At 41.7% G+C, this 25802-nt stretch overlaps 1 protein-coding gene across 5 annotated transcripts in view; it reads right to left on the reverse strand.

Annotated features, from left to right (window-relative positions):
- PPP2R2B (protein phosphatase 2 regulatory subunit Bbeta) overlaps positions 1–25802 on the reverse strand; it is a 244790-nt gene that overhangs the window by 76400 nt on the left and 142588 nt on the right. For all 5 annotated transcript variants that reach the window (XM_083430846.1, XM_083430847.1, XM_083430849.1 and 2 more), the window contains 2 exons: positions 5895–5992; positions 2515–2680 (listed from right to left, as the gene is read on the reverse strand). In XM_083430846.1, coding sequence (XP_083286972.1) covers positions 2515–2680; positions 5895–5992 — 264 coding nt within the window. The remainder of the gene's footprint in view (positions 1–2514; positions 2681–5894; positions 5993–25802) is intronic.

Raw genomic sequence — 25802 nt, forward strand, 5'->3', positions numbered from 1 at the left:
AAAGGAATAAAATCTGACGTTTTATCATCGACACTGAATCTGTGCTGAATTCCACAATTGCCAGCTTGCCTGTCAGGTGGATATTTCCATTGGCTTCATCATTTTGTTGTCATCCCATTTATCGTTGTGCCATGAAGTCCTTCAGGGAAAGAGCCTCAGGAACATGTGGCTTTTATTCTGAATAATGGTGTTTTCTTTTCCCCCTCCTGGCGGGTGCTCTATCGGCAGTTTGTCATTGCTCCCACCAGCCTTTAAAGACAATCTTATTCATCTTCATTTCCCTCCACCCCCTTTTCTGGGGGTTCCAGTTGACTCCTGTTAATTTTGTTGTATTAACTCATTTTGATCAAAGGGCCCTTCCACACACTATGTTATTTTGGGAACAGAATAGGAATATTTGGGTAGAAAAGGTAGCAGAGAACTCGGAATCATTTTGAGGTATTTATAAGCATATGAAATCACCTTCCTGAATAATATTCCTGTTAATCAAAAAACTATTTAAAAACTCAATTAACAGAACATTAGGCTACATAATTAATCTTCATTCTGTTTCAGTGAATCTTCCCCCAAATGAGTTTAATAACTCTCAGAATTTTATTACAATGATCAATAGGGTAAATTCTTTAACACAAAGTAAGTTGACTATGAGAGATAATTAGACCCCCCTTTTTTCTCCTGTAGTAATTAAGTCACATCCATCTTAAGGCTTCATTCATCCTAGTAACATCACTGGATCCTCATGATATTTATCTAAACATAACATGAAACATAAGCTTAGCACGACTGAAAACTGAAACAAATTAGGAATGCTTCTTCCCTCCTTCCCTCCCTATTATCGCAGAAGAGTGTAATTCTGACAGAGGCTCCCCAGCACAATCATGAGGTCAGAGAACTTCACTGTGGTTAACACTAGATCAAGGTCAGTGCATTATGCATATACTGATGGGTATATAAAAATTGAACCAGAACAAAATTGGAGAGTGTATGGTTGCTTTTCTTATGTGTGAACTATCCTTGGTTGGTTACATAAGACAAGCTGGAGCTTTTCTTAGAGAGCTGCATTAGAGAAGTTATTTTGATGGACTCTTCTCTTGTGCTTGGGTTCTATATGATTAAGAAGGGGTTTTCTTTCTACCCTATAAAAAGGTACAATGAGTTTGTTTTATTAAACCAGTCTATTTCTTGATATGTTAAGTGTTCTATAGAAAGTATGTAATCCTTCAGCACAATGCCCTGCAATTGTTTGATTCGTAATCATCACAAGGACACCCTGTTTATAGGCCATAGTGCAATTAATACACGAAATAATGGAATGCCTGCAAATGGCATATCTACATTTCTGCTTCTCCTATTTAAAAGAGTTCTCAAATTGAGATGTTTTTTCAAAACTGGGCTTCCATCTTGTTTTCAGATATTCTTTTTTTTTTTTTAAGTCTTCCTCTTACTATGGGCTTTTACAGAAGACAAAAGACCCAGATTTTTATTCTCAGCACTAGACTGGATCCAACACCAATAGATCATTTCCATGTAATAAACAGGAAGGTGGGAACAGAAAGGTAGGCTGCAGGAGGGTAGAATTTATGCTGCTTTAAAACAAGCTATGGGAGAAGTATGCTCCCGAACTGGGGCAAGAGAACAACCCTCAAACTAAATAAAAATAAAGTGGTAGGGGATGAAAAAACTCCCCCCCCTTCTTTTTTGCCTAAGACAATTTAGCTTCAAACCCTCTTTGCAAATGGAGATAGATTTCCTCCATATAGAAGATGCTTGGGAGTCATCTTAAAAACTATCATTATAGCTCTGTTTTTTAGTATTTGGCCTTGGTTATAAGTTGTAAGTTTAAAATTTGTGTCCTTTCCCTTAACTATCAAATATGGTATGAAGTGCTGTTCTTTCAGATGAAGGTTCTCCAGAGCACTAATCATCACTGACAATAACATCTGTTTTCAAGTTACATGCCCGGATAAAAAACTAAGAGCAAATCTGAAAGTGTATAGGATGTTTGGGAAGGGCAGCACTAATGTAAATTGCCTTCAGAAAGGCTAAAATCACATAATAAAGCAAAATTGTGAGAACTGTCCCTAGGATAATTTAAGTTGTTATTTAAGCCATGCCGTTCATTATCTCACAAGTAGCAGTGTGTGTGGAACAGCCATAATGTGAAGATACATGAAACATGTTAGGACACGTGACAGAGGAGAGGGCAATTGAACTCAGCCAGATACCTGTGTCTAGTTGCATCGTTCTATGCAGAGGTACAACTGCACTAAGAAGTTCCAAGTAAGATCTGATATTAATGGGCTGTTGACTTACATTATGAAAAGGGGCTTTATTGCAGGCACTGCCACCATCTTACAAAGCCCGTGAGCTTCAGTTGCTCCACACGTATATGAGAGAAAGTAATACCTACCCACCCTGCAGCGAGATTACAAGTTTTAATTATTGCAAGCCACCAAAGCATAGCAGGATATTTGGCTGGAAAGCAAAGAATTATCTGTCATTACTACAACATACCATTGGTGGAGAGAAGGAAGTAGGCTGCATTTTGCTGCGGGAGCCATCGTATTTTATTGATCTTCTCCTCTATCTCTAAGCTCTTCAGGTAATCGAACTCAGGTTCATGGCTCTGGAATGTGCTGTAAACATTATATTCTCCCCTGCGATGGGGCTGATTTTTGCTCTGTGGGAGTGGGAAAGAAACAATAAAGGGATTCTTAAAAGAGCCAGAGCTAGCAAATTTTCAATTGATTCTTTTGTTCTCAGAGGATTGTTAAAAGACAGGGAAATGTCTGATTATGGTGACACATTACAGTTTAGATATCAAAGCAGACACAAGAGATCTTTCCTGCACAATGCATCCTCCTCGTGTGTCAGTTTCTCTGCATGCTGATGATAGGAAGCAGGAAGAGCACCTTTGTTCCATGAATGAATGAAGGCCTCCCTGACGTTTATCTCCAAAACATATTGGCAAGGTGTGAAAGTGGCTCAAATCAAGGGGCAAACCCTACTTGGCTTATGCCCAGGATCACAGCTCAATGCAGTATTTGCCTACAGGCCTAACAGAATTAAAAATAATAATAACAACCCAGGATGGAATGGAAAGCATACAAAATGGTCTAAAGTTGCCTTTATCCTGAAAACTGCTGTTATGCTACTATGAGGCACTTCCAGTTGACAGTATCCAGATGCCCAATCCTAAGGCCAGTTCACACATGCGAGCCATCTGCTTATTTCTTCCATGCAATTCCCCCAAACAATGAATTGCGCAGACACTCCTCTCGGTGAATTGGTCTGTACACTGTTATATGTGGGCAGAAACCATTTCCACAATTACAGCAAAACTTTGTCCCACTGATGCAAGCTTATAAAAAGGTCACTGGCTTCTCTGAGCTGAATTGGACACAGTCTGGTTCACACTGAGATTTCCCCAACATGACCCCTGTGCACATGAGAGGTCACATGGAGAAATCAGCAGCCCCCTTCACTGTGTGAACTAGCCCATAATGGACATGTTTGAAATACTACAGATTATATTTAAATAAGACTCTGTTTCAAAGCACTTTGCATTATAACAGTAAAATCCACATATTAAACTGCCTTATGTCAAATCAGACCACCGGCCTGCAGAGCTGCCTTTCTGCCCACCAGAGGATATTTCTTAACCTTGCTCCCTGAAGATATTCCAAGAAGGATCCATGCCTGTAACTAAAGTTGGCTAGTATCATTACTTACATGTTGCATATGGGAAGGAAAGAGACTTCAAAGGGAACTCCTTCTCCTAAGGTCAACTAGTAAGTTCATAGCTGAGGTGACATAACCACATATGGTTATTATTTGGTACAAAAGTAACTGCAATGAGTCTTCAACACTTGATGAGATAAATTCAATTCAGCTAAAGATGCACATTATTTTAGGGAGTTTTAAAATCCCCACCTAGATGGGAGTATATGCAACCTGCATAACTACATCAGATTGTTTGATCCAAATTAGATGACACCCTCCAACAGCCCAGATGTGTAGCGTGGGGTTTGTCATGGGGGCCGTGGCCCCGGGAGCAATTTTGAGAGGGGGCGCAAACAGGCACCCCCACAGCATGTTCCCTCATCGGAGCCTGGCTCCACACCAGAAGGAGCTGCGCCTTGGCTGTGGCGCTTGTGCCTGGTGCAGCTCTGCCCCCGCCCCGGGTCAGGCCTGACTTGGGGGGAGGAGAGCAGGTGAGTGGATGGGTGGGCTGCTGCCCACCCTCCTCAGCTGCAGCACACCTCGTGCCCAGTGGCAGCAGCTCTGCCGTGGTCATATCTGATCTGGCGGCAGAGAGCATCCCACCTTGGTCCCGGCAAGGTGCGCCTGGCGGATGAGAGCAGGGGGAGAATGGGCGGCAGCTTTCCTGCCCCTCTCCTACCCTGAACTGTGGCATGTGGCAGGGTTCCCTCTACACCCCGCCCCTTTGGGGCAGCACAGGCATATGCTTTGCCACTGTAATAGCCCAATTGAGGGTACTCAGCAAAAAAAAAAAAAAAAATGTACCGAAACAGCTACTTGCATTCATTTAATGTAAATGAGTTGACGCCAATACCTTAAGCCCCGGGGATAGTACTGCAGGCCTTAAACATAAATATTCTGGAGACAGCAACATTCAGATTTTAAATTGTACTAATTGAAAATCAGTTTTCGTCAAACGCATTTTAACCAAGCCATGACTGGGGGAAAGCAATTGACCATTTTCCACCCTTGCACAACTTTATCAAGCTGATGGGGCCAGAATATGGCATGTCATTCATAAGAGCTGATTCTGCCACAAATAACGTGTTGTATTAAAATGATGCTGCCTGATGCTAGTATTTCTACTAGAGGCTCTCATAAATGTCTGCTCATAGCATTCTCTGAAATGTTACAAGTGAGACATTACTCCCATATAGATGAAAGTGATCCTACATAGTTTGAGATATTCACAAGATGCCAATAATCCTGCTATGTGAGTTAATGAATGATCCCCTTAACTGAAGAAAACCGTTTTTTGCAAGTGTATGGATTGCCTGTGTAGGGTGTAGATGAGAAGAAACTGAAAACCTTCAGCACACACATCTACATTTGGAAGTGTCTTCTGCTTGCACCAGTGGGATCAATTCAAGCTGTTATCAAATTCCTGCCTTTTTGATCCAGTAATACCTTTCCATTCAAGTAAGACTTATCTCTGCAGACTAGGGCAGATTAGAATAAAAAGATATACTTGGGAATCATATCCTGGGAATGGCCCATGTTGTGTATTCTATAGAAATAAAAACTGTTCTTTCTAAATAATTATACAGAATACACACCCACATCCAACAAGCAATTATACAAATGGAAAGAAATCATAACTGACAATACCATGCTTCCACTATGGAGTTTAATTATATGTGAAACCTTAGCATATATCTTTCACTGGCATATAGCAACAGCATCACTACTGTTGTTTAAGGCCCTGCATCAGTGTTTACCAGAATAAGACTATGCATACCTTTGCAAAGTAAAGCAGTTGAGAGAGCAAAAGAAAAAGAACTAAGAGAAGTCGTACTAATGATTAAACAAATCAGACTTTAAAAGCATTATTTGGCTGGGCAAACAAGGCAGTTGGGTGTCTTTGAATTTATGATGCTTCAGCAGTATTCAGTTTATATTAGATTTGCAGCCGGCACTGACTGTTAAAGGAAGCAAAAGGATGCAGAAAATGTGGTATTTGCAGGGTGCTTCATGAGACAGAAGCTGGCCTATTGATGTTAATGGACTTTTTTGCAATTTTTAGTTTGCTAGAAGAGAAGCAGGGTGAAGACTGACACGCAAAGATTAGGAAGCAGCAGGAAGCTTCTTTTAAAAGGATAAAAATGGGCATTTTTGCATTCACCAGCACTTACCTCCTGCTCACGCTGAAATATTACAACGCGACCCCCCTTGTCCCCTGTCGCTAGTAATTCTCCTGTGTGGTTGAATTCTACTGTAGAGATAATGTCAGCTGAAAAGAAAAAGACAAAGGCAATTTAAGTTAACTGCAAACTGGCTTTGCACAGGCATCTAAAGGCTTCATTGCCTATATGGTTACAGGAACAACCACCGTCAGGGCTTTGCCTCCCCTGTGGAATTTCTATGGAGCGGTTGGATGTTCTATTATACTTGAATATCATAAAGCAAATTCATAGACATTGTAAGCAAAGAATTGTCAAGATTTAAAAATCCATATGAGCACTTCAAATAGTCAGCCATTACACTCTTGCTTTTGTCAGCAACATAAATGGCTGGAATGTTTACACCGGCTGGGGGATGGTGTGTGGGAAAAGCACGAGTCTTTACAAATAGCATCTCATGAGGGCTGGCCAGTGGTGCAATCTCCAGGCCCCATGTGATTTATGGGATGAAGCAGCCTTGCTGCAGGAGAGGGGGAAATAACCTTGCTGGATGGTCTGTTAAACATTATTCTTTATTAATTTTCAAGTGATGTACAGCAATCTAGGGAGGTGCACACTCTTAATGCTTGAAAGGGAGAGTGTACAATGTCATCTTCCAAAGAGAAGGAAAGGATCACTGGATGTTGCAGCAAACTAAGAAGGTAAACACTTTTTTGCTTGTTTTAAAGGCTACAATAATGTTCCTGCTATCTGAGCTGGAATCCTTGGTTTCTAAAGAAGTTTTTAAAAATTCATTACATAAAACATTGACAACATGGTACTGGAAATACACGGGAAGTCACAGGCACTATCAGAAATGGCACCTGAGGTTACTACAACTGCATTCCACGCTGTAGTCACAGTGATAACCAACATGCTGGTTGAAGGCCAAATTGCATTTTTCTAGTTACTGCTGCTTGACAGAATGCAGTGTCCCTGTGACAAAAGTGCTTTCCAAGGAAAAAATATCAGCATCTCTCATAATAACAGAGTAAAAGTTGCATGTTTATTCTGCTTTAAAAATGTCTAGAAAAACGTTGTCTCCTCCAGCAAGTATCTGCCAAACGTCAGACTTTGGAACCACAGTGTGAAATGGGATGAATTGCCAGTTATCACTGCCTCTCACTTAGATCCTCAGGAAGCAGCAATAGGTAAATACCACCTTAGATACTATTCATTAGCGCTCTCTGTATTCCATCATCACCTAGATTCACTCCAATATAATCTCCCCTTAACAATCACACTGTCTAGTATAATGGATTCAAAACCACAGAGAATCTACACCGACACGAAATCTTTTGATTAAACTTCTATTAATTACAGAGTAAAAACACATACCATTTTTTCATTCTGAATGTTCATGTCAATAGTGAACAAAGAATATTTTCGTTCGTTCATTCATTCATACACACACACACATGTACACACAGTGCTTTTTTTCTAAGAAAAATGTTTAGGGGTACCCTCATTTTGACTCAAGAAAATCACCATTTATAGTTCAAATCGGGAAAAATAAATACAGTAAATGGACAAAAGTACAAAGATTCACAAAATGTTTAGGGGCATGCATCCCCCTGCGTCCCCTCAGAAAAAAGCACTGCATATATGTATATATATATCTCCCAATGGGAAGGGCCTGCGGTGTTAGCAGAGTGAGGAAAGCATATGTTCCTTTCAGCCTCTTCCCTGCTCCCCTCCCCGAAATAATTCTGCCCACAGGGCCACAGCCTGGAAGGAGTGGGGGTGCCCAGGTGGTTGGCTCCCCTGCTCAGCCTCAGCATTAGGAAAGGGGCCAGAGCTAAGGGGACACCAGTAGTGGGAAGAAATGAGGTTGAAGCATCAAGGGAGGAAGACAAATGACAAAGTGAATGGGCACAAGGGCCTCTCACCCAAGGCTCCCCGAAACCTGGAGCCAGTCATGAAATTCATCCCCTTCAAATACAAATATACAGTACACCACAAAACTGAAATGTGTTTCCTCAGCAAATGAGCCCATGCCTCATGGCTGGGTCGGCCCTGAATAAGATCTACATTAGGATCTGCTGCCTACGTGGATCCTGCTGAGTTTAATGGGATTTACTCCCTACTAAGTGTGTGTGTTAGGTGTGCTGCCTAAACTACACATGCCATACATGTGTAGTTATATTTTCTGCAGCCCACAGGGATATGTTTCAACATTTACAGCTCCAAGGCGACCACCTCCCAAACCCACCCCTATAACGCAATTTCTGGAAGCATTATGTTATTTAATAATATTCAAACTCTCTGAAGTGAAATATAATGGAATATACATTTAACTAAAATACAGTAGAGAGGTGCTTGGGCAGAGAATGATTTGACTTACAAATGCTGTCCCTTTCAAAAGGTGGAAGAAAGGAGTGTTTACACTGCATCAAGGTAAGCGGGTAACCTGCTGATGAGTGGATTTATCAGGGCTATTCTTAGGAAAATATGTCAGGGGTTAATTCCATTGCAATTACTCCCTGTCTTCAGCAACTGCATCTGAGTGCAGTTTTCAGTGAATGCAAAGCACAACTAGAGAGGGAGAAAAATGGCTTCCAACATAGCAGTATTGCTAGCTAAGGGCTTCTATTATAAAATGAAGGCTTTTACACATTTTTAGCTTCTGGCATCCATTTTCATTGTGTGTTAGGGAGCAGGTTTTATGGTGTCATGGGCTTCTTTCAGCACCCAATTTACATTTGCTCCCTTCCAAGTTATATCTAACAAAAATAAAGACACAGCTATCAGGACCTTGTTTCAGGGTGCACTGCCAATCCAGGCATCTCTTCTTTTCTTCCTCAGAATGTCTAGTGTAACACAGATGTGTGATGTAGAACCTTCATATTGGGGTGCTAGAGGCACAGCAGAATGATGTCATTTTACATAGTGAAATGGGACATTACAAGAAAGGAATGTGGAGTGGATGCCTCATAAAGTCTCATCTTGTCCTCGGAAATCTGGGGAAGCAAAGAGGTGGTATGTTTTGTCTCCACAAGGTATGATAGTAACAGACAACTGGCCTCCCACATGGTTACATCCTACTATATAGTAAACTCCACCTGGTAAATTGTAATCTGTGTTCGTTGCCATTGAGAGTTCCATTTAGCCCAAATGCATGTTGATTTGAGCTTTTAAGAGCCTGTGACCCCACTCTCCATGGATCCAGTCACTCTCTATGCAAGAAGCCTACTCCTCACATATACTCCCCCCCCCCATGCCTGCTGGGCCATGAACATCCAGATGGCATTAGGCAGGTGAATAATGAGTTCCATGCTGCCTCTATTAATATTTGCACAATTTTCTCCATATTGCCCTGTCTCTTCAGCACTAAGCATATTTACCAAGACATGAATGCTTTCTGAAGTTTGTCTTAACTAATTTATAGCACTTGCTTGCTGTGAATAGATTTAGGAAGACAATTTCATTGTAGACAGGGCTGTGACAACAGCTGAGAAACCCACAAGGGCTGCAGTGGGATTTATATTCTTCTCTTCTCCTTCTTACTTGGCGATTACTCGTAGCCGAGTAAGATTGTCTTCCATGAACATGGTCTTAACAGTAAGTCCATAAGTGACTGTGGAGGCCATCATGTCCTTCCACAGTGGGGGCATAGGTTTCTGGGCAGGAGTTGATCACGGTGAGGGTTTGCCAAACGTTTAGCGTTCCATTGTCTTCAAGGTCCACAACACCTTCAGTAAAGGCTGTTCTCCAATTGGTGTGCTCGCAGGCAAGTGTTTCTCAATTGTCAGGGTTTAAACTACATTTTTTTAGATTTGCCTTGAGAGAGTCTTTAAACTGCTTTTGTTGACCACCAGCATTACACTTTCCATTTTTAAGTTCGGATTATTGTTTGGAGGACTATAATCAGCCATCCAAACAACATGACCAGTTGTTTGTTGATGTTAAAGAATCATTGCTTTGACACTGGTGATCTTTGCTTCTTCCAGTACACTGGCATTAGTTCACCTGCCTTCTCAAGTGATATATAATTTTTTTCCGGAGACATCATTGATGGAATCTTTTGAGGAGCTGGAGATGGTATTTCTAAGTGGTCAATGTTTCACAAGCATACAGTAAGATTGGTAGTACAATAGCTTTGTAAATATGTATTTTGGTTTTCCTGGTCCTCAAACACGCTATGCTTCAATCATTGAATTGGATTAGTGGTGCTGCAGAGGGGTTGTTTTGCGCTTGTTGGTGCAGCACTTTGTGTTTTTGGATGTTGAGTGATGGGCCAAGCTTTTTGTAAGCTTCTGCGAAGATTTTTAGGATGGTTTGCAGGTCATCTTCTGAGTGTGCACAAATTATGTTGTCATCAGCATACTGAAGCTCTAAGACAGAAGTTATGATAACCTTACTATTTGCTTTCAGCCTACTCAACAGTATTCTTCATATCCCTAATGGAGATGTAAAAGACATGATTGCACTGGATGTTAGTAGCTTGCTTACTTTGGAGGATTTAGCACTGACCTGCAAAGAGCTAGTCATTCTGGAGAGCTAGCAATAACCACACCAATCTTGCAACTGTACTATTTATTTACAGAAGTAAAATGTTTTAAGGTGAAGTGTGAGAGCACACACAGATTAATGACTTGGGGTTTGCAATACCAATACAGAATGGAAGGAATTAATAATACTGCATGTTACACAGTATTGACTCCCCCCCCCCCCCCGCCTGGACCTTTTGCTTAGTTGCTGCTGCAGAATGGGAGTGGGAGAGCTAGAGGCAAAGAGATGCCTTATGTAAGAGTAGGAGGCTAAACCTTATAGGCTCAGCTTTGTTATGAAGAAAGAAAAGGAACCAGGAAGGTGGGAGAAGGTTTCATACAAAACACGCAGTTTCCCAGTCCCACAAGAGCAAAAGAGGAGTGAGATTGGGAAAATGAAGAAAACAGAAACAAGTAAAGGAGTTGAAACTGAAGCAACACCATCTAATGTTCTTCATAACTTTTCACTGAAACAATACATGCAGAACTGCAGATAGGCTTCCGTGCTTTAACAAGGACTTATCATTTTAGGCAATTCTTCCACCTGCCAAGAGTGGATGCCTCCATTCAGGGTGGCCAGTAACCTAAACCCCATGGCAAGGCAACTCACCCTTCTCTACAACCATTGCATCTCCAAGGATTCTTGTGAACTCACCAAGTATTCTTCTTTGCCTGCCCCTCTCCACAGAGGATTCCTGACTAGGAAAACAACAAACATGGTGCAGAGGCAAGGGGGCAAGGCAATGAATTGGCATGGAAGGGAACTACTTAAAGTTAAAGAGAGAAAGATGCCAGTTGCCTCAGCCATCAATGGAACTATGGTATCTAAAAAGGGAAGTGCAGAGTAGTCTTCAAGACTGACCCCCAAAACCCGACTAAATTGGGAGTGCAATGTGCACCCAATTATAGGGGGAAAATATTCAAAAGGCCTCACTCTGAATCTCAAACAATTTTTCCTAAAAGATCCAGGCTGGACATGAGTATCACTGCACAACAAAAGACACAGGTGGCGAGTTTCCTGGCTTAGCTTTAGTCATACAAGCTAAAAACCCTGCCAGAGTGCTAAACACAAGTCAGATATTTGTCCCTACATCTCAAATCTTATTTTAATAAAGTCATCTGGTCCTTGCTGAAAAACATAAAAACTTAGATCTGTCTGGAAATACAAAAAAGGCACTTTGGTCTAATTATGGTAGGATATGCATTCATTTATAAGGTATAATTAACTAGCAAACTTGAGGTGCTGCTTGCATTAGCGCTACGTTGATTGCAACCCCCAAGTGACTGATTCCCCCCCCCTTTTCAGGAGATGAGCATCTAAGTACACAATCCCAAGAGGTGGCCTTTCTTTCCTTGGCTAGTTGGAAAAATATCCTCTGTTCTTCTAAGTGGCATCTGTCAGTGTTTAAAATTGCAAAGACACTCCTAAGCTGTTGCTTGTTCCTTTTTAGGGTTAACTTGTGTCACTGGAATGCACTACAGTCTGATCCTGATTGTCACCTGCTACTTCAAACCAGCCTTCATTTAAAGGCCAATGCAATGTGCAATATTAATTCGAATTCATAATGCTATTTGCACGATCGGTATATATAATTCATGACTCTTCTTCACGAGAAGACTCCAGCAGCAGATTTGTGGCAACAGAGGGGGAAAACTAAGATCCGCCCCCCTCCTGCCCCCCTCCGCCCCATCCCTTTTACTTGCTTTCCTACACATGCAGTGCCTGGAGAGTGCGGAATTCAACGAAAACAGTTTCCATGGTGATCCTTCTTTTCTCCATGAGGCAGATGATGCCAGCCCGTACTTCTCTCCCTTCTGAAGTACATTAATGCTCTTTATTGCTTTCATGCTAAATATATTGAAGATTGGATTTGATTTCCTCAGGAGCAATACCATTTTTATTGGGGGGGGGGGAGGAGGAATGGAAAGTAAGAAGCAGACACAGAACTCAGCATGAAAAATGTCATCTTTTCATTTCAGGCAAAAAAATATATACACCAAACGGATGGCCCACCCACAGACTAGCTTGAGGTGGCAATGAAGGTGGGGCTACATCTGGATTGCCACGGAGAGATAAAATTCCTCATCTTTTTCATATTGCCTGCAAACAGGTCTGAACTGAAATGGGTGGATACTGCAAATGTTTTTGCCCCCTGGTGTAAAGCTTTCATGGGGGGGGGGGCAGGGTCTTGAAATAGTGTAAAAGAGGAGAGGTGGCACTTCATGTTCATGTAGGGCTTGCCATATTGCAGTTCACCAAATCTGACAACCTAATTTGCATATTATGGGTTGGGAAAGTGTTTGAATGCGTACACACACCCCTGCTGATTTTCCACTTCATATCATTCCTTTCAAAGTTGTTTCATGGGAAGGAAACAGGTGGTTGGGTTTCTGCAGATACTTTTGTAGAAGAGGAGAAGAAGATATCCTGCTTTATCACTACCCGAAGGAGTTTCAAAGCGGCTAACAATCTTCTTTTCCCTTTCTACCCCACAACAAACACTCTGTGAGGTGAGTGAGGCTGAGAGACTTTAAAGAAGTGTGACTGGCCCAAGGTCACCCAGCAGCTGCATGTGGAGGAGCGGAGACGCGAACCCAGTTCACCAGATTACAAGACTACCACTCTTAACCACTACACCACACTGGCTCCCTAGAGTGCCTTTTGAAATGTACATTATGAGAACTGTCTTTTGTTTTTTAAAAAAACAAAAACCTAGCCGCAAGCTTATGAACTGTTTCTGACAGCAACACTACTGAACACAGTAGACTTTCCTTCTCTGAAAACACCTATAGGGTTGTACTTTTAATCTTAAAAAAGAAAAGAATAAGCTTCAACTCACTTGCAAAGGTTGCAGAATCATAACATCTCCTTCCTTTTCTTATGCCTGGAAATTAGTTACTTATTTTCCTTTCTTGTATACAGCTTGGTGTTTTGTTGTCAGTCTTAACACTTACATGTTGAATTTTATCTCTGATACTGTTGTAAAATAATCATCATTAAGTTACACAAACTTTCCCTAAGACCAGGAATGGGAAACCTGTGACCCTCTTAAAGATGATGGTGACTGGGAGTAGCTGGGACCATTTAACACCAGTCCTAAAGGATTGACATTGGCTCCCAGTATGTTTCTGAGCACAATTCAAAGTGTTGGTGCTGACCTTTGAAGCCCTAAACAGCCTCAGCCCAGTATACCTGAAGGAGCATCTCTACCTCCACTGATCAGCCTAGACACTGAGGTCCAGCTCCAAGGGCCTTCTGGTGGTTCCCTCACTGTGAAAAGTTACAGGGAACCAGGCAGAGGGCATTCTTGGTAGTGGCACCCTCCCTGTGGGACACCCTCCCATCAGATGTCAAGGAGATAAAGAACTATACAACTTTTAGAGGACATCTGAAGGCAGCCCTGTATGAGGAAGTTTTTAATGCTTGACGTTTTGCTGTGCTTTCATTATGCTGGAAGCCACCCACAGTGGCTGGGGCAATACAGTCAGATGGGCGAGGGTAAGAAATTGTTGTTGCTGTTGTTGGACCCCCATCAGTCTTAGTCAACATGGCGAATGTTCAGGGATGGTGGTAGTCCAGAAACATCTTGAGGGCCACAGGCTCCCTGCCCCTGCATTATTGGACAGTTGAAGCTTGGGGGCAGGGTGGGGGTGGCTGTGGAGTCCTCCCAGTGGAGGCAGCTCTATACTCGGGGGGGGGGGCAAGACAATGGCAAGGTCAGGAGAGCCTGCATTTATGTGTGCACCTGTGGGGCAACTGCTGTAGGGCTGCCTCAGACTTGCCACTTCCACCCTGCCCTGCCCCATCCCTATGCCAAAAGGTACAGCGCTGCCACCTCTGGATTGTGAGTCAGGAATTCCACTCACCAGCAGATTTGTCATTAACGTGGTGGAAGCCGAGGCCTTTCTGGGGGAAAGTCCTCATTGACTAGGTATAGCCAACATGCATTCTCTTTAACAATCCTTAGGCTACAGAGACTGTGGAGTCTCCTTCCAGAGAGGCAGCTATCAGGCAAATTTCAAAGATAAGTTTCAGATGTCACAGAGAAACAAGGGGAGTGGAGGCATTCACAATTCTTCTGGTGCTTATAGAATAGGAACTTTCCCTGGGAAAGAAAGAGGTGCCTTTGCCCATGAAGTTTACTCATATCACTATGGAGAAAGGATGGGGGAGTTCTACTTTGGACACAGAGCGTGAATCACTTGCCAGCTCTATTTCATGATGACTGAGACTGCTCTTCTGGATGAACTGGATTGTACAGAAAACTTCTGTTGCAAAGTAACTCCCAGACAGGTTTCAAAGTTCTCATCTTATCTTTGAACTCAGTAACAGCTGCGGACTTTGGTAATATGGCACCCAGAATCAGGACAAAATTTGCCCCCCCCCCCAATATTTCTTATTTTCACAGTAATTCCTTTTGGTTGCTTTTTTATAAATCTTCTCAGTAGGTACCCATATAAATATAGGATTATTATTATTATTATTATTATTATTATTATTATGCATTTCCTCATCTTGGCATCCTGTGTGGGGGACCAGCTGCACCATCCTAAATCCAGCACTGACCATAAATAAGGATTCCAACCCTGCAGATGATAAATTGAGAAGTACCATTTAAAAAAGCCCCCAGGAAACCTCAGGGCTGCCAAACGATGAAGGATTTAGATCATTCAAATCCCAAGCTATGAGTTGTCAAATCCAGTTTAATGCTGATAAGTGTGGGATAATAACTCATTGCACATCCCCTCTCTAAGCCCACCAAACAGAAAAAGGACAACAGATTTATTGAAGGAATAGGGATGCTAGCACTGACCAGGCTGACTGATTGTACAATAATCCCCAATGTCCCAGGCCTGCTGTGTGACTGTAATAAAGGCAGCCAATGGGATATTGCAGTGTTCCAGCAACCACAGAAGGGAATTTAAATCTAAGAGAGAGCTTTCGTGGTGTTTTGATGGATAAAATAAACACAAGGAAATAAAAGGAAAATTATAGGTATTGAGAGAATGGAAAGGAACAACATTTGGGGCTGCTGGACCCTTGGCTTGATCCCCACAATTGACAGACACTCAGCATATACCTCTGGTCCCTGACAGTCATCTTAGAGACTGCAAGGGTGGGTGTGAGTGAACCCCTCCCCCCAAAAGACACCTCTGAAGAACTGTACCCAAAGACATTCAGTAGAAGCTTCTCTGTTGAGTTCATTAAAATGACAGTGAATATGTATCAAAAGGATACATATTCATTCTCTCATGCAAATCCTTTCTGAAAAACCATTTCTTTTAAAATAAAATCTGATATGTGCTCTAGGCCAGCAATACAGAACAAAGGCCAGCAGTTGAAAAATTATGTTTATGCTTCCTCAGAGAGATTGTGGAAATAACAGTTCAGAGTCTGCCAGTCTAGAGACTGGATAAAAGGCCTCAGACAAACAGTTTCAAGTCTAGGAACAGCTCTGAACTACAGAATAAGTTTTCAGGCTTTAGTTTGTGGCACTTTGCATCATAAGAAAGAGGATATGCTGCTCATCCCATCTCCTTTTGCAAGCATTTTACCAAATGTGATTCTAGGCATCAGCAGTGGCCATTTAAAACAAGAATTACATTAACAATTATCCTAGTGAAATCAGCTATGATATGATATGGATGGTCGCAAGTAAAACATAACAAAATGCAGGGTTATGTCTACCTATATCTGTTGAGTTGATGGTTAGGACATAGGAAACCAAATCATCTACAGGTAGGCTATCTGTGCAATGCCAGGGAGCTTTAGGAATCACTGGTAAGAGGTTAAAGGCATTATACAGAAAAGGCAACCCAAAAAAGTCATTTACCAGCCATGGACAATAAGCAAAGAAGTATCTGCCCAAGATGAAGAGCACAGGAAGACAGGCAAAGTTGCACAACACCAGGGCCAACAAAGTCAAGACTAGCTGTTGTCCAGTATCCAGGTAAAGTGATAGGTTTTGACTCAGAAATATTTATAACCAGGCTAGAAGAGGGAGAATTAATGGTCTGTCCAAAGTGGGACAATAGAACCGTGCTGCAGCACGGACATCTTTATCCTTGATTGACACACCAAAAAGAGCAGCAGTCCATACGACTACAAGTCTCACCATTAAGGTTCCAGCACACCTTATATAGCCATGACTATATTTTCACAGTGTATATATAATATAGGCATCTTTTTGAGCAGGCACCCCCAAACTTGGCCCTCCAGCTGTTTTGGGACTACACTTCCCATCATCCCTGACCACTGGTCCGGTTAGCTAGGGATGATGGGAGTTGTAGTCCCAAAACAGCTGGAGGGCAGAGTTTGGGGTTGCCTGCCTTTGAGGATCTTGAAGATAATTCTCTGTAGTGTGAAATCACTTTCAGTTTGGCCAATGAAAGCTACCATGAATCACCAAATTTGGAAATACATATTATTTCAAATTACAGTAACATACTTCAGAGTCAAACTACCCTCAAAGCAACAAGTTCAATCCCTTTCAATGTTACAGAAGATCCAGATTAAAAGACATACTGGGCAATGCTAGACATATTTGGAGAAGACCCATTGAAATGGTTGAACTGAAGTAACTTAAGACCGTAGAGCTCAATGGATCTACTTCAAATATGAATGACATTGGATATCACCCAGTGCCCCCCCCCCCATGGGCAATACCATGTTCTCTTGTCTGTGATTCTTACCACTAGAAGGAAAGGTATGGAAGTATCCTCCTGGGAAGTTAGTTTACATACTAATTTAGGGACAAACTGGAAGAAAAGCTCATCTTCACATTTCCTTTTCCCACAAAATTTGGCTTAGGAAGAAGGGGAAATGTGTTTCTGTGCAGTCCGCAGGCCCTTTGCAACACCTAAGTCCTTGCTAGTCAGAACAACGAATTGCTTAATGCTTGTAGCCCCAAGCAAAATTTCTGCTTAGCTATTAATATGCCCTCATTGCAGAGTTGAATTCCTGCCCACAATTCCAAATTACGTAGAAGTGAAATGGCAGAGTTTCAAGAACCCTGTGTTTAATAATTAGGTTAAAAAGTATTAGGGAAGGAGGGAATGATTCCCGATGTTTCAATGGAAGGGTCATGCCCAGATTATCTGAAGCAATCAATCTTCTTTCAAACTGTGTGGTCCACAGTAGGGGAGGGGGCTACAGAGGTTAAATCAGGATCTAATGGCATGCAAAATCACACATGATTGATCTGTATTGATTTTCCCCTGCTGAGGGGAATGATAGGCTAGCAAACAGAAATCAATTCCACTGCATTAAACTCAGTACGCATCTGGGCTCATCAGCAAAAATGGCTCGAACATTATTGCCCAATCACAGATGTGCATTGTATGTATATGTTCGTATCTTACTGCTTGCTACGGATAACCAAATTTCTTTATTTGAGCTGGTGGCGTTTTAAAGAATGATAATTCAAAATGGCACACGCTTGCAAACTATGAAGAAAGACTGGATCCTTGCTTGACAAACCATCATTATATATAGTTAACCAAAACTTTTGAATGTACCTGAGAAAATTCCAGTCTAGACAGAAAAATTCACTTTGTTTCAACTATGGGATTGACAAAATGTCTGTTAGCCACAGGCTTCATCACCCACTATGGTTCAGGCCAATTACACAAAAGGCAGAGTATAAACATGAGAATTACAGTACAAGCTATTGTGTAAGATTATTACTATTAAGTACTTTCTACAAAACTCAGCTGAGAATGGGTTTTTTTAGAAGCACAGTTCTCCATTTCATCAAATAAGAATTTGAGCTACTGATACACTGCGTTTTATATTGGGAACCATTTTTTAAGGCAAAATGCATGTGCTTGACTTTTATAAAAGGGCCTTCTCTGCAGCTGCACCTACCTAAAATCGTGGAATCTTTTTCCCTGGGAGGCTTAGCTAACCCACACATTTGGTGTTTTGCTGTATGGCAATGCCTAACACGGCAGGCATTTATTGGATAGATACTTTTTATTCAATGACTCGGTTTTATCTACCGCATTTCTGTTTTTATTATGTTATAAAAAATACTGTTTTTTTATGGTTGGCTTTAATTGTTATTAGATGCCGAATGGTGCAGAAACACCAAAAGGGCAGGAGATTAAATGTTCAATTAAAACAATCCAACAAAGCACGTTTATACATCTAAGCATTTGCTTGTGACCACATATGGGGAGAGGAGCCCAAATTTGTTATCAGTACAGGAGACACAACCTAAACTAGCTGAGCAAGATTTCCAGTTGGGGTGAATGGAGTGTCACTGCAATGCAAAACTCCTTGTGCTTTGCCATGACTAAAAGAAGCAGAATGATGAATGAAAGCCGAAGAAACACGGTATCATTTACGCTGGCAAATAATCTAAGAGCACAACCTTATCCATGTCTATTCAGAAGCAAGCCCCTCTGCTTTCAGCAGTGCCTACCCCAACAAGGACTGCACCCTAACTTTATGTGGGATGTAGTGTGCACAGTTCTGAACAGTGGAAATATGGAAACAGAGGAGGGACAAAAGGTGTGTGTACAAGAACAAAGAATAGGTAAGGAGGCTTTTAAAATGTAAGCAGTAATTTGATAATTAGGACCATGTCAGTTATAAGCTCCTGTAAAATAGAGTAGCCTCCTCATTCCATCCTCTTCTACTCTTTAGTTGAGGAACAACAGACTGTTTTCCAGTCTTTGCTCAGATTTAAAGCCAGAATGACAAAGATTCCAGCTTTGATTCAGGCTCCGCCATATACAACAAGCTCGGTTCCTCATGCAAGTCTTGAATTAATTCCATTGCCATTCTTCCTGGGTTTCCCCCTTCCCTCTCCTGCTGAGTATATGGACTTTTGGCCCTTCTAAACCCATTGGAATGTAAAGTGTGTGTCTCGGGGCCATACATATGTCCCTTCATTAAACATACACCGTCTGTGCTAAAGAGATCAGGAGGTCAACAGGCCAAGGGTTGAAACCACAGAATTCGTTTTTTCATTTATCCTCTTGTTCTCCATGCTCCCCTTCTTTCCACTCCCCTTTGTCAGGAAATGATGGAGATTGACAATTACCAACTGGCAATCTCCTGTGCAAATGGTGGGTGCCCCATACTGGTCTCAAATTTGACAAACTGACCTTCACATTGCAAACATGAAACATGCCAGCTTGGAGGGGGGGGGAGCTATCATTTTTAATTGGCCAGGCCATGAATAATGTTATCTCTGATAACTGAAGAGTGTGTTAAACCAAGAATTAGAACAGCAACCTTGTGGTTCTTCCTTACACTAGGAAAATCACTGGTGGGAGGGGGACAGAATTAATGGCTGCTCCAGAGGTGTTTCACCTCTATTTGCATGAAATCTGGTATCAGGCTGCAATCAAATGAGAGATTCACAACTTCTCATGATAGGGAGGGATAACATCTGCTCAAAGACCCTTGCATTTTTACTTTGAATCAATCATATACTCTGTGAAGTCCAGGGAAATCACCACTAGGCAGTAATTTGGCACAATAGTTGCCTCATGGCAAGAGAGACTGATGGAAATTTTCAGACCTCTGCAAAGAGATTTCTAAAAGGAAGATGGGTCTATCTCAATCTGAGAAGTGATTTCCTCTGCACTTTCGCCAGAGAGATTATGAACTCATTCAAGGAAGCTGATAACGACTCTAGACTCTACCAACAGCTCAATTTAATGTTCTTATTTTTACGAAGTACCTTGGAGCAGGTATTCACTGTAGCATAAAAGTGTTAATACTTTCTGTGCAAGGCTAAAAAGGCATTCCATTTTGCCTCCTAGAATGCTATTTACTTCCTGGTGCCATTAATGGATCACCTTTTACTACTTTTTACTACCTCTTTGGCGGTTCGAATCCCTGCGACGGGGTAAGCTCCCATTGCTCGGTCCCTGCTCCTGCCAAAAGTATGTCAAAGTGCAAGTAGATAAATAGGTACCGCTCCGACGGCAAGGTAAACGGCCTTTCTGTGCACTGCTCTGGTGCGCCAGAAGCAGCTTAGTCATGCTGACCACATGACCCAGAAGCTGTACGCTGGTTCCCTTGGCCAATAAAGCGAGATGAGCACCGCAACCCCAGAGTCGGTCATGACTAGACCTAATGGTCAGGGGTCCCTTTACCTTTTTAAATAGGAGACAATCTTTTAACACTATGGTCTGCTTCAAAGTTTCTACATGAAAAGCAGTTGCCTATAGGAATCATCATGCAATCTGATTGCAGAACATTACATGTGCATTTTTCTGGGCGCACACATGTGAGAAAACCATAGCATCCCAGCTGATACAAAAACAGCAGACCAAATTCATGTACCATTTTGATCAATGATGATCTCAAAAGTGCCACCTTTTCTACACCTGCTTCTGTGTCTTTGTAAGCCACTCAATATATAGAAAATAAGCAGGCAAAGCACAGAACATTTAAAAAAGGTCAGCATGTTGGATGACATTCTGCTTCATGCACAGAAGGACTTCCCCCATAAGAATTCTGTAACAGCTCTGAAGCACTAAGGGCCAAGCTAAATGTGAGACTAACTACATTGGCAGCAGCCACGTTGGCTGAAAGTTAGTAACTGACACAGGGAGGGTGTGATGAGCCAGGAGTACAGAATAGAGGCAGAAGCTGTAATCTCTCCAGCTAAGGAGCTGGACCAGCTTCAGGGCTCTAATCCTGATGCTGGAGATGAAACCACTAACAGGAAGAGGTTTCCCTGAAAAATTTGTACTTGAACTCTGATGTTGTATAATCTACTCTTCTGCTGCTTATGTAGGCTAGACCTTAGTTATTTTTATCCTGTGAATTTAGAAAATCCAGCAAAGAATATATGTTGCTAAGTTTTGAAAGATATGCAAAGCATGAAAAATTACACACCTGATTTACAAAACTGTATGCCTCCATGACAATACTTAGCTACAGAGACATTCTTTATTGTATGTATGCTTAGCATAATTAGAAAATATGCTTTCTGTAATGCAGTGAATTTGAAACAAATGATTAATTGCACAATTACAAAGATCCATCATTTTTATATCACTTTTATTTTGTAATTTCCACTGTTACATTTCTCTTTCTCTCATGCATATCCACACAAATTAGAGGAAATCTGTTTGGCAAGTGATGAAGTATCACATTAGTTCTTCAGTATTCAGAGTGGGTCTTATTTATCAGTACATTTTGATTTGCCCCACTGCTCCAGTAAGCTGAATGGAGAGCATTTTGATCCCTTTCTTTTTTCCACCTATATTTCAGCCTCCACAGTGATCCATGCACTGCAGAATTGCAGAAAGGCTTGTTTTTGTTTTCCATGTTTTATTTGATTTCACATACTCTAATGCTTCATCATCAATGTCACCGGCAAGGTAAACAAGTAGCATGAATAAATTTGCAACTATCCAAAGCAAGGCTTCCATGTTTGGTTTGTGGATGGGCCTTATCCAGAATTTAGCTGCAGTAGTGTCTGGTCAATTGACCACAGAGTCAATTATACTGTGATGATTTCAAACCCCCTTTTACATGTGATGTTCAAAGACAGTTGTTGATTTAAACATGCAGGCTCTCTGTGTTTTGCAGAACAATATCAAATGAGCTATATTAACGGAGTGTAGAAATGTTTTCAGGAACAACAAAAAATTCGTTTTGCTTTTAAATTCCAGATTCTGCAAGACAATGCAGGTGCTGGTGAAGCTTTCTATTTAGCTACAGTTCTCTCAACATTGCCTTCCTGTTGTTTTAGAGGTGGTACATCTTAAGACAGGAGGGAAAGCAATCTTCCCCACAAATTATGAATTAATATGACTGGACATTGTTCCCTGCTATGCCAGTGTGACCTTGAGCATGTCCTTCTTTGTAGTATTTTCAGGTGTTCAGAGTCAAATCAGGCCCTTGGTAAGCATGTCTCTTCCCTGCTCCCTGTGACAAGCTAAACAGTGGCGAGCACAGGGTCTCCAGCATGAAGATCTAATGATGCCAAAACTACACCTGCTGAATTTCTGCCTATTAACCCTATTAAAGTCAAAAGGCAATATCAGAAAAAGGTTGCAATTTTACTGACAAAACAAATCTTTTCAAAAACAGATCTTTCCTCCACATCTGAGAAGTTTCTGTGTGGAGAGAAATAAGTTGCTCTTATGCACTCGTGTCTTAACAAAACAAGCTAAGGAAGTGCATGTGCAAGTTTTGAAGTTGGTTCTTATGCAAGGCCAGAGAGAAAAAACAAACTCAGCGCTTTGTTCTTAGTTCTGGAACTGGCAATAATGCACCAGAGATTATCAACTTAATTTATTAAATCATTCAATTATTGACTCTATGAACTAAGAAAAGTGCCTAAGGTGGCTTACAATCATATAAAAAGAAGTATAAAATGCAAGGTAACACTACAATTAAACACTACAATTAACATTACTGGGTGAGCATTAAAAATAACCCACAATATTTGGAGTCCAACACCAGGCAAGATAAGAATATAGAAGCTTGATGGAAGAGAAATGTCCTACCCCACTACACATAAAAGAACAAGACAACCCAAGGTGGGAAACACCAAAAAGCCCTCTTGCTTATCCTGACTGCACATCTCTGGGTGGCAGAACACAGCACAGATGCTGGTGTCAGGCCTGTTTGTTGCTGCCCCATAACCTGACATTCTCTGGGAGGCCCTGGTTCACCACCATAGGAGATTGCAACTGATGAAGGTATTCATGCTGGAAGAGGCACTCATTCAAATATCCTGGTCCCAGGACATTTAGGCCACCTTAAAAGTCAGTAGTGGATGCCACAGTGGGGCCACAGCAGCCACCTGACCTCCCTCTGGATGCATTGCTTCTGCATACTTTGATGGAGACTGGGTGGGGTGATGAGGCAGTGAGGGTGTTGTGGTACAAATATTCCACTCTGGATTGGCTCCGCCAGCAGATTTGCACCCTACTGACTTCACCACAGTCTCTTCCCTCCCTGTCCCAGTATGCAGCAATGACACAGCAGGAGGGAGGTCAGGTTAGCTGCACAGAATCTGCTACTGCTTCAATTGGGTCCAAGTACAGAGTGGAAGCCAGTTCATATTAAGAAGGGCCTGTGTAACATGGGCAGAAAAGCAGACAGCAGAAATCCTGTCTGTTGCAGCAGCTGCAGTTTCTGGACACATTTCAAGGGCAGCCCCACATAAGGTGTATTACTGTGATTTAATTTTAAAAAGGGTGCCCCCTGTAGGTTGATAAGACTCTTCAGTTCCCATCAGCCCCAGCCAGCACGGCCAATAATTAGGGGAGACAGAAGTTGGTAGTGCAACATCTGGACAGTGCCACATTGGGCTACTCCTGCTATAGCAGTTAAGAGCATGATGCATCAGCTCTAGGTCTCTAATTCTTAGCCTCCAGGTATAAAACTGGGATAATGCTACTGACATACCTTACAGGACGGTTGTAAGGATTGTAATGTGTGCAAAACACCTTGAGCATGTTAGAAAAGCCCTATATAAATAAAATCCAGCTCTCCAAGACTCCTTTCATCTTAGCCTTTATGATCCCATTCATTTTGGGGTGTAAAGCTGCATTTTCACTTGAGTATCCAATTACTGAAGGTTCTACTAGTAGTAAATAGATTCTTACATATAATTGAAAAGCAAAGCAAAGAGAAATAGCTATATATTTCATCTCTGTTATTTGCCCAGCACCTGCCGAGGAAGAGATTCCAGAACTTATTTGCTCTATAAAATTGCATCCGTATTAGAACAAATAAAATTGATCTCTAAAAGGTCACGTCCTGTGAGCATGGGGAATTGTGTGCTGGCCAGCTATAACTCCTGGTTTATATCACTTTGTTTAGCTACAGCATGAAAACTTAAGCACATGTAACACAGCAAAGGCAATCTATAGCTGTCAAGGCTTTTTATATACTGTTCCACAGTTTAGTGGTAGCCATGGAGGCTGTCTTGTGGCTATCCAAGAGAAGCCATCTGGTAGCTTATCAGGCAAACCCTATTGATTTTCTAAACATTTTAATGAGTCGTACCCAAATGTCACCAAGTGAGAGAGTTAAATCTGGGAAGCAGCAAGCTTCCTCTCACACCCGGCAGCTGTTTTTAGCATTTGATTGCCATCATTTTATACTGATGCCATCTACTTTTCTACATTATCATACTCATTGCAATATGATGCACATGCTTTGTAATTTTAGGGCCAAACACAGACTTTTACATAGTGTAAAAACCAGAAAATAATTAAACAAAGTAAACAACAACATGCCTATAGGGGATTTCAGAAACGTACATAGCCAGGACTATGATATACAATTATGTTATAAAGAGGTGGTTATTGTGATTTGTAGCTCATGCTGGTTAATCAGCACTGTGCCCCCTGGGTAATCCATCTGCACAATAACCCTGTGTGGAGACATCTCCATCATTTCAATGTTGCAGAAGAGGAGACTGAATGATTGAGATTTATTGAAGGTCAGAACTAGTGAGTTCCCCAGACTGAACTTCTGCCCATTGGAATGGCCTCCCCTCTCCTTTCCCCGCGTGTTGTTCTGGGGGTTCTTCCCACCCTGAAAGCCAATATGGTGGGGGTGCCAGGGAGGGAATCATGTCCTGCCTGTCCCCTTACGCTGAGTCCCATTAGCAAAACTACTTCGTTGAATCCAACCTGAAGATTCAAAATTCTCTTTTGGTGCTTCACATCTGCAAATGGCAGTACTCTTTTCTACCCTATTTGCTTTATCCACACAATATTTTGGCTTTATTTGTTGGCACACAATTTTACTTCTCCTCTCAATCTCCTTCCCCAAGATGCTCCAGTAACACCCCCCTCAAATATTTTCGGTGAAACCTTGGGGCCAAAAGTCATGTGCCACAACCATCAAGCATATTCACTGTGTTCAGTGGGGCTTACTTTCTGGTAAATGTGCACAGGACTGCAGCCTTAAAATGTTCACTTCAGAAAAGCCCATCTGAAAACCTAGCCCATAATAAATATAGCAAATTTGCCAGATTTCCCAATCATTCTCTGGAAGAATCTTAATTTGCTCAAGAGGGGCAGGGAAGAGAGATGAGAAGCATTTGAGAGAGAGAGAGAAAGTCGTGTCTATTTCATTTGGCTTTTTTGCATCTTTCAGACAGCCAAATAGTCCCATGGCAGGACTACTGCCCTGCATTTCTCATGCTTTAAGATGATAAGCACCATCTCTGTGGCATGTACCCTGATTAATAGATGACCCAAGAGATTTGCTCATTTTGCAGAATTGTAAATACTTGAATAGTGCCAATGTGCAGCACAGAAACAGTCAATCCTTTAGAGCTGTCTAATTTTAGGGTGGTTTCAAATCCCTCTGGTATGGGAAGGAACCATGGCAATCCTTTTACAAAGTAAAGGATACTGAGACTCATCTGTGTGGAAGTGGCTTCCATGCTAC

The sequence above is a fragment of the Podarcis tiliguerta genome (genome assembly GCF_965153285.1).
Source record: "Podarcis tiliguerta genome assembly, chromosome: 2".
NCBI classification, from domain to species: domain Eukaryota; kingdom Metazoa; phylum Chordata; class Lepidosauria; order Squamata; family Lacertidae; genus Podarcis; species Podarcis tiliguerta.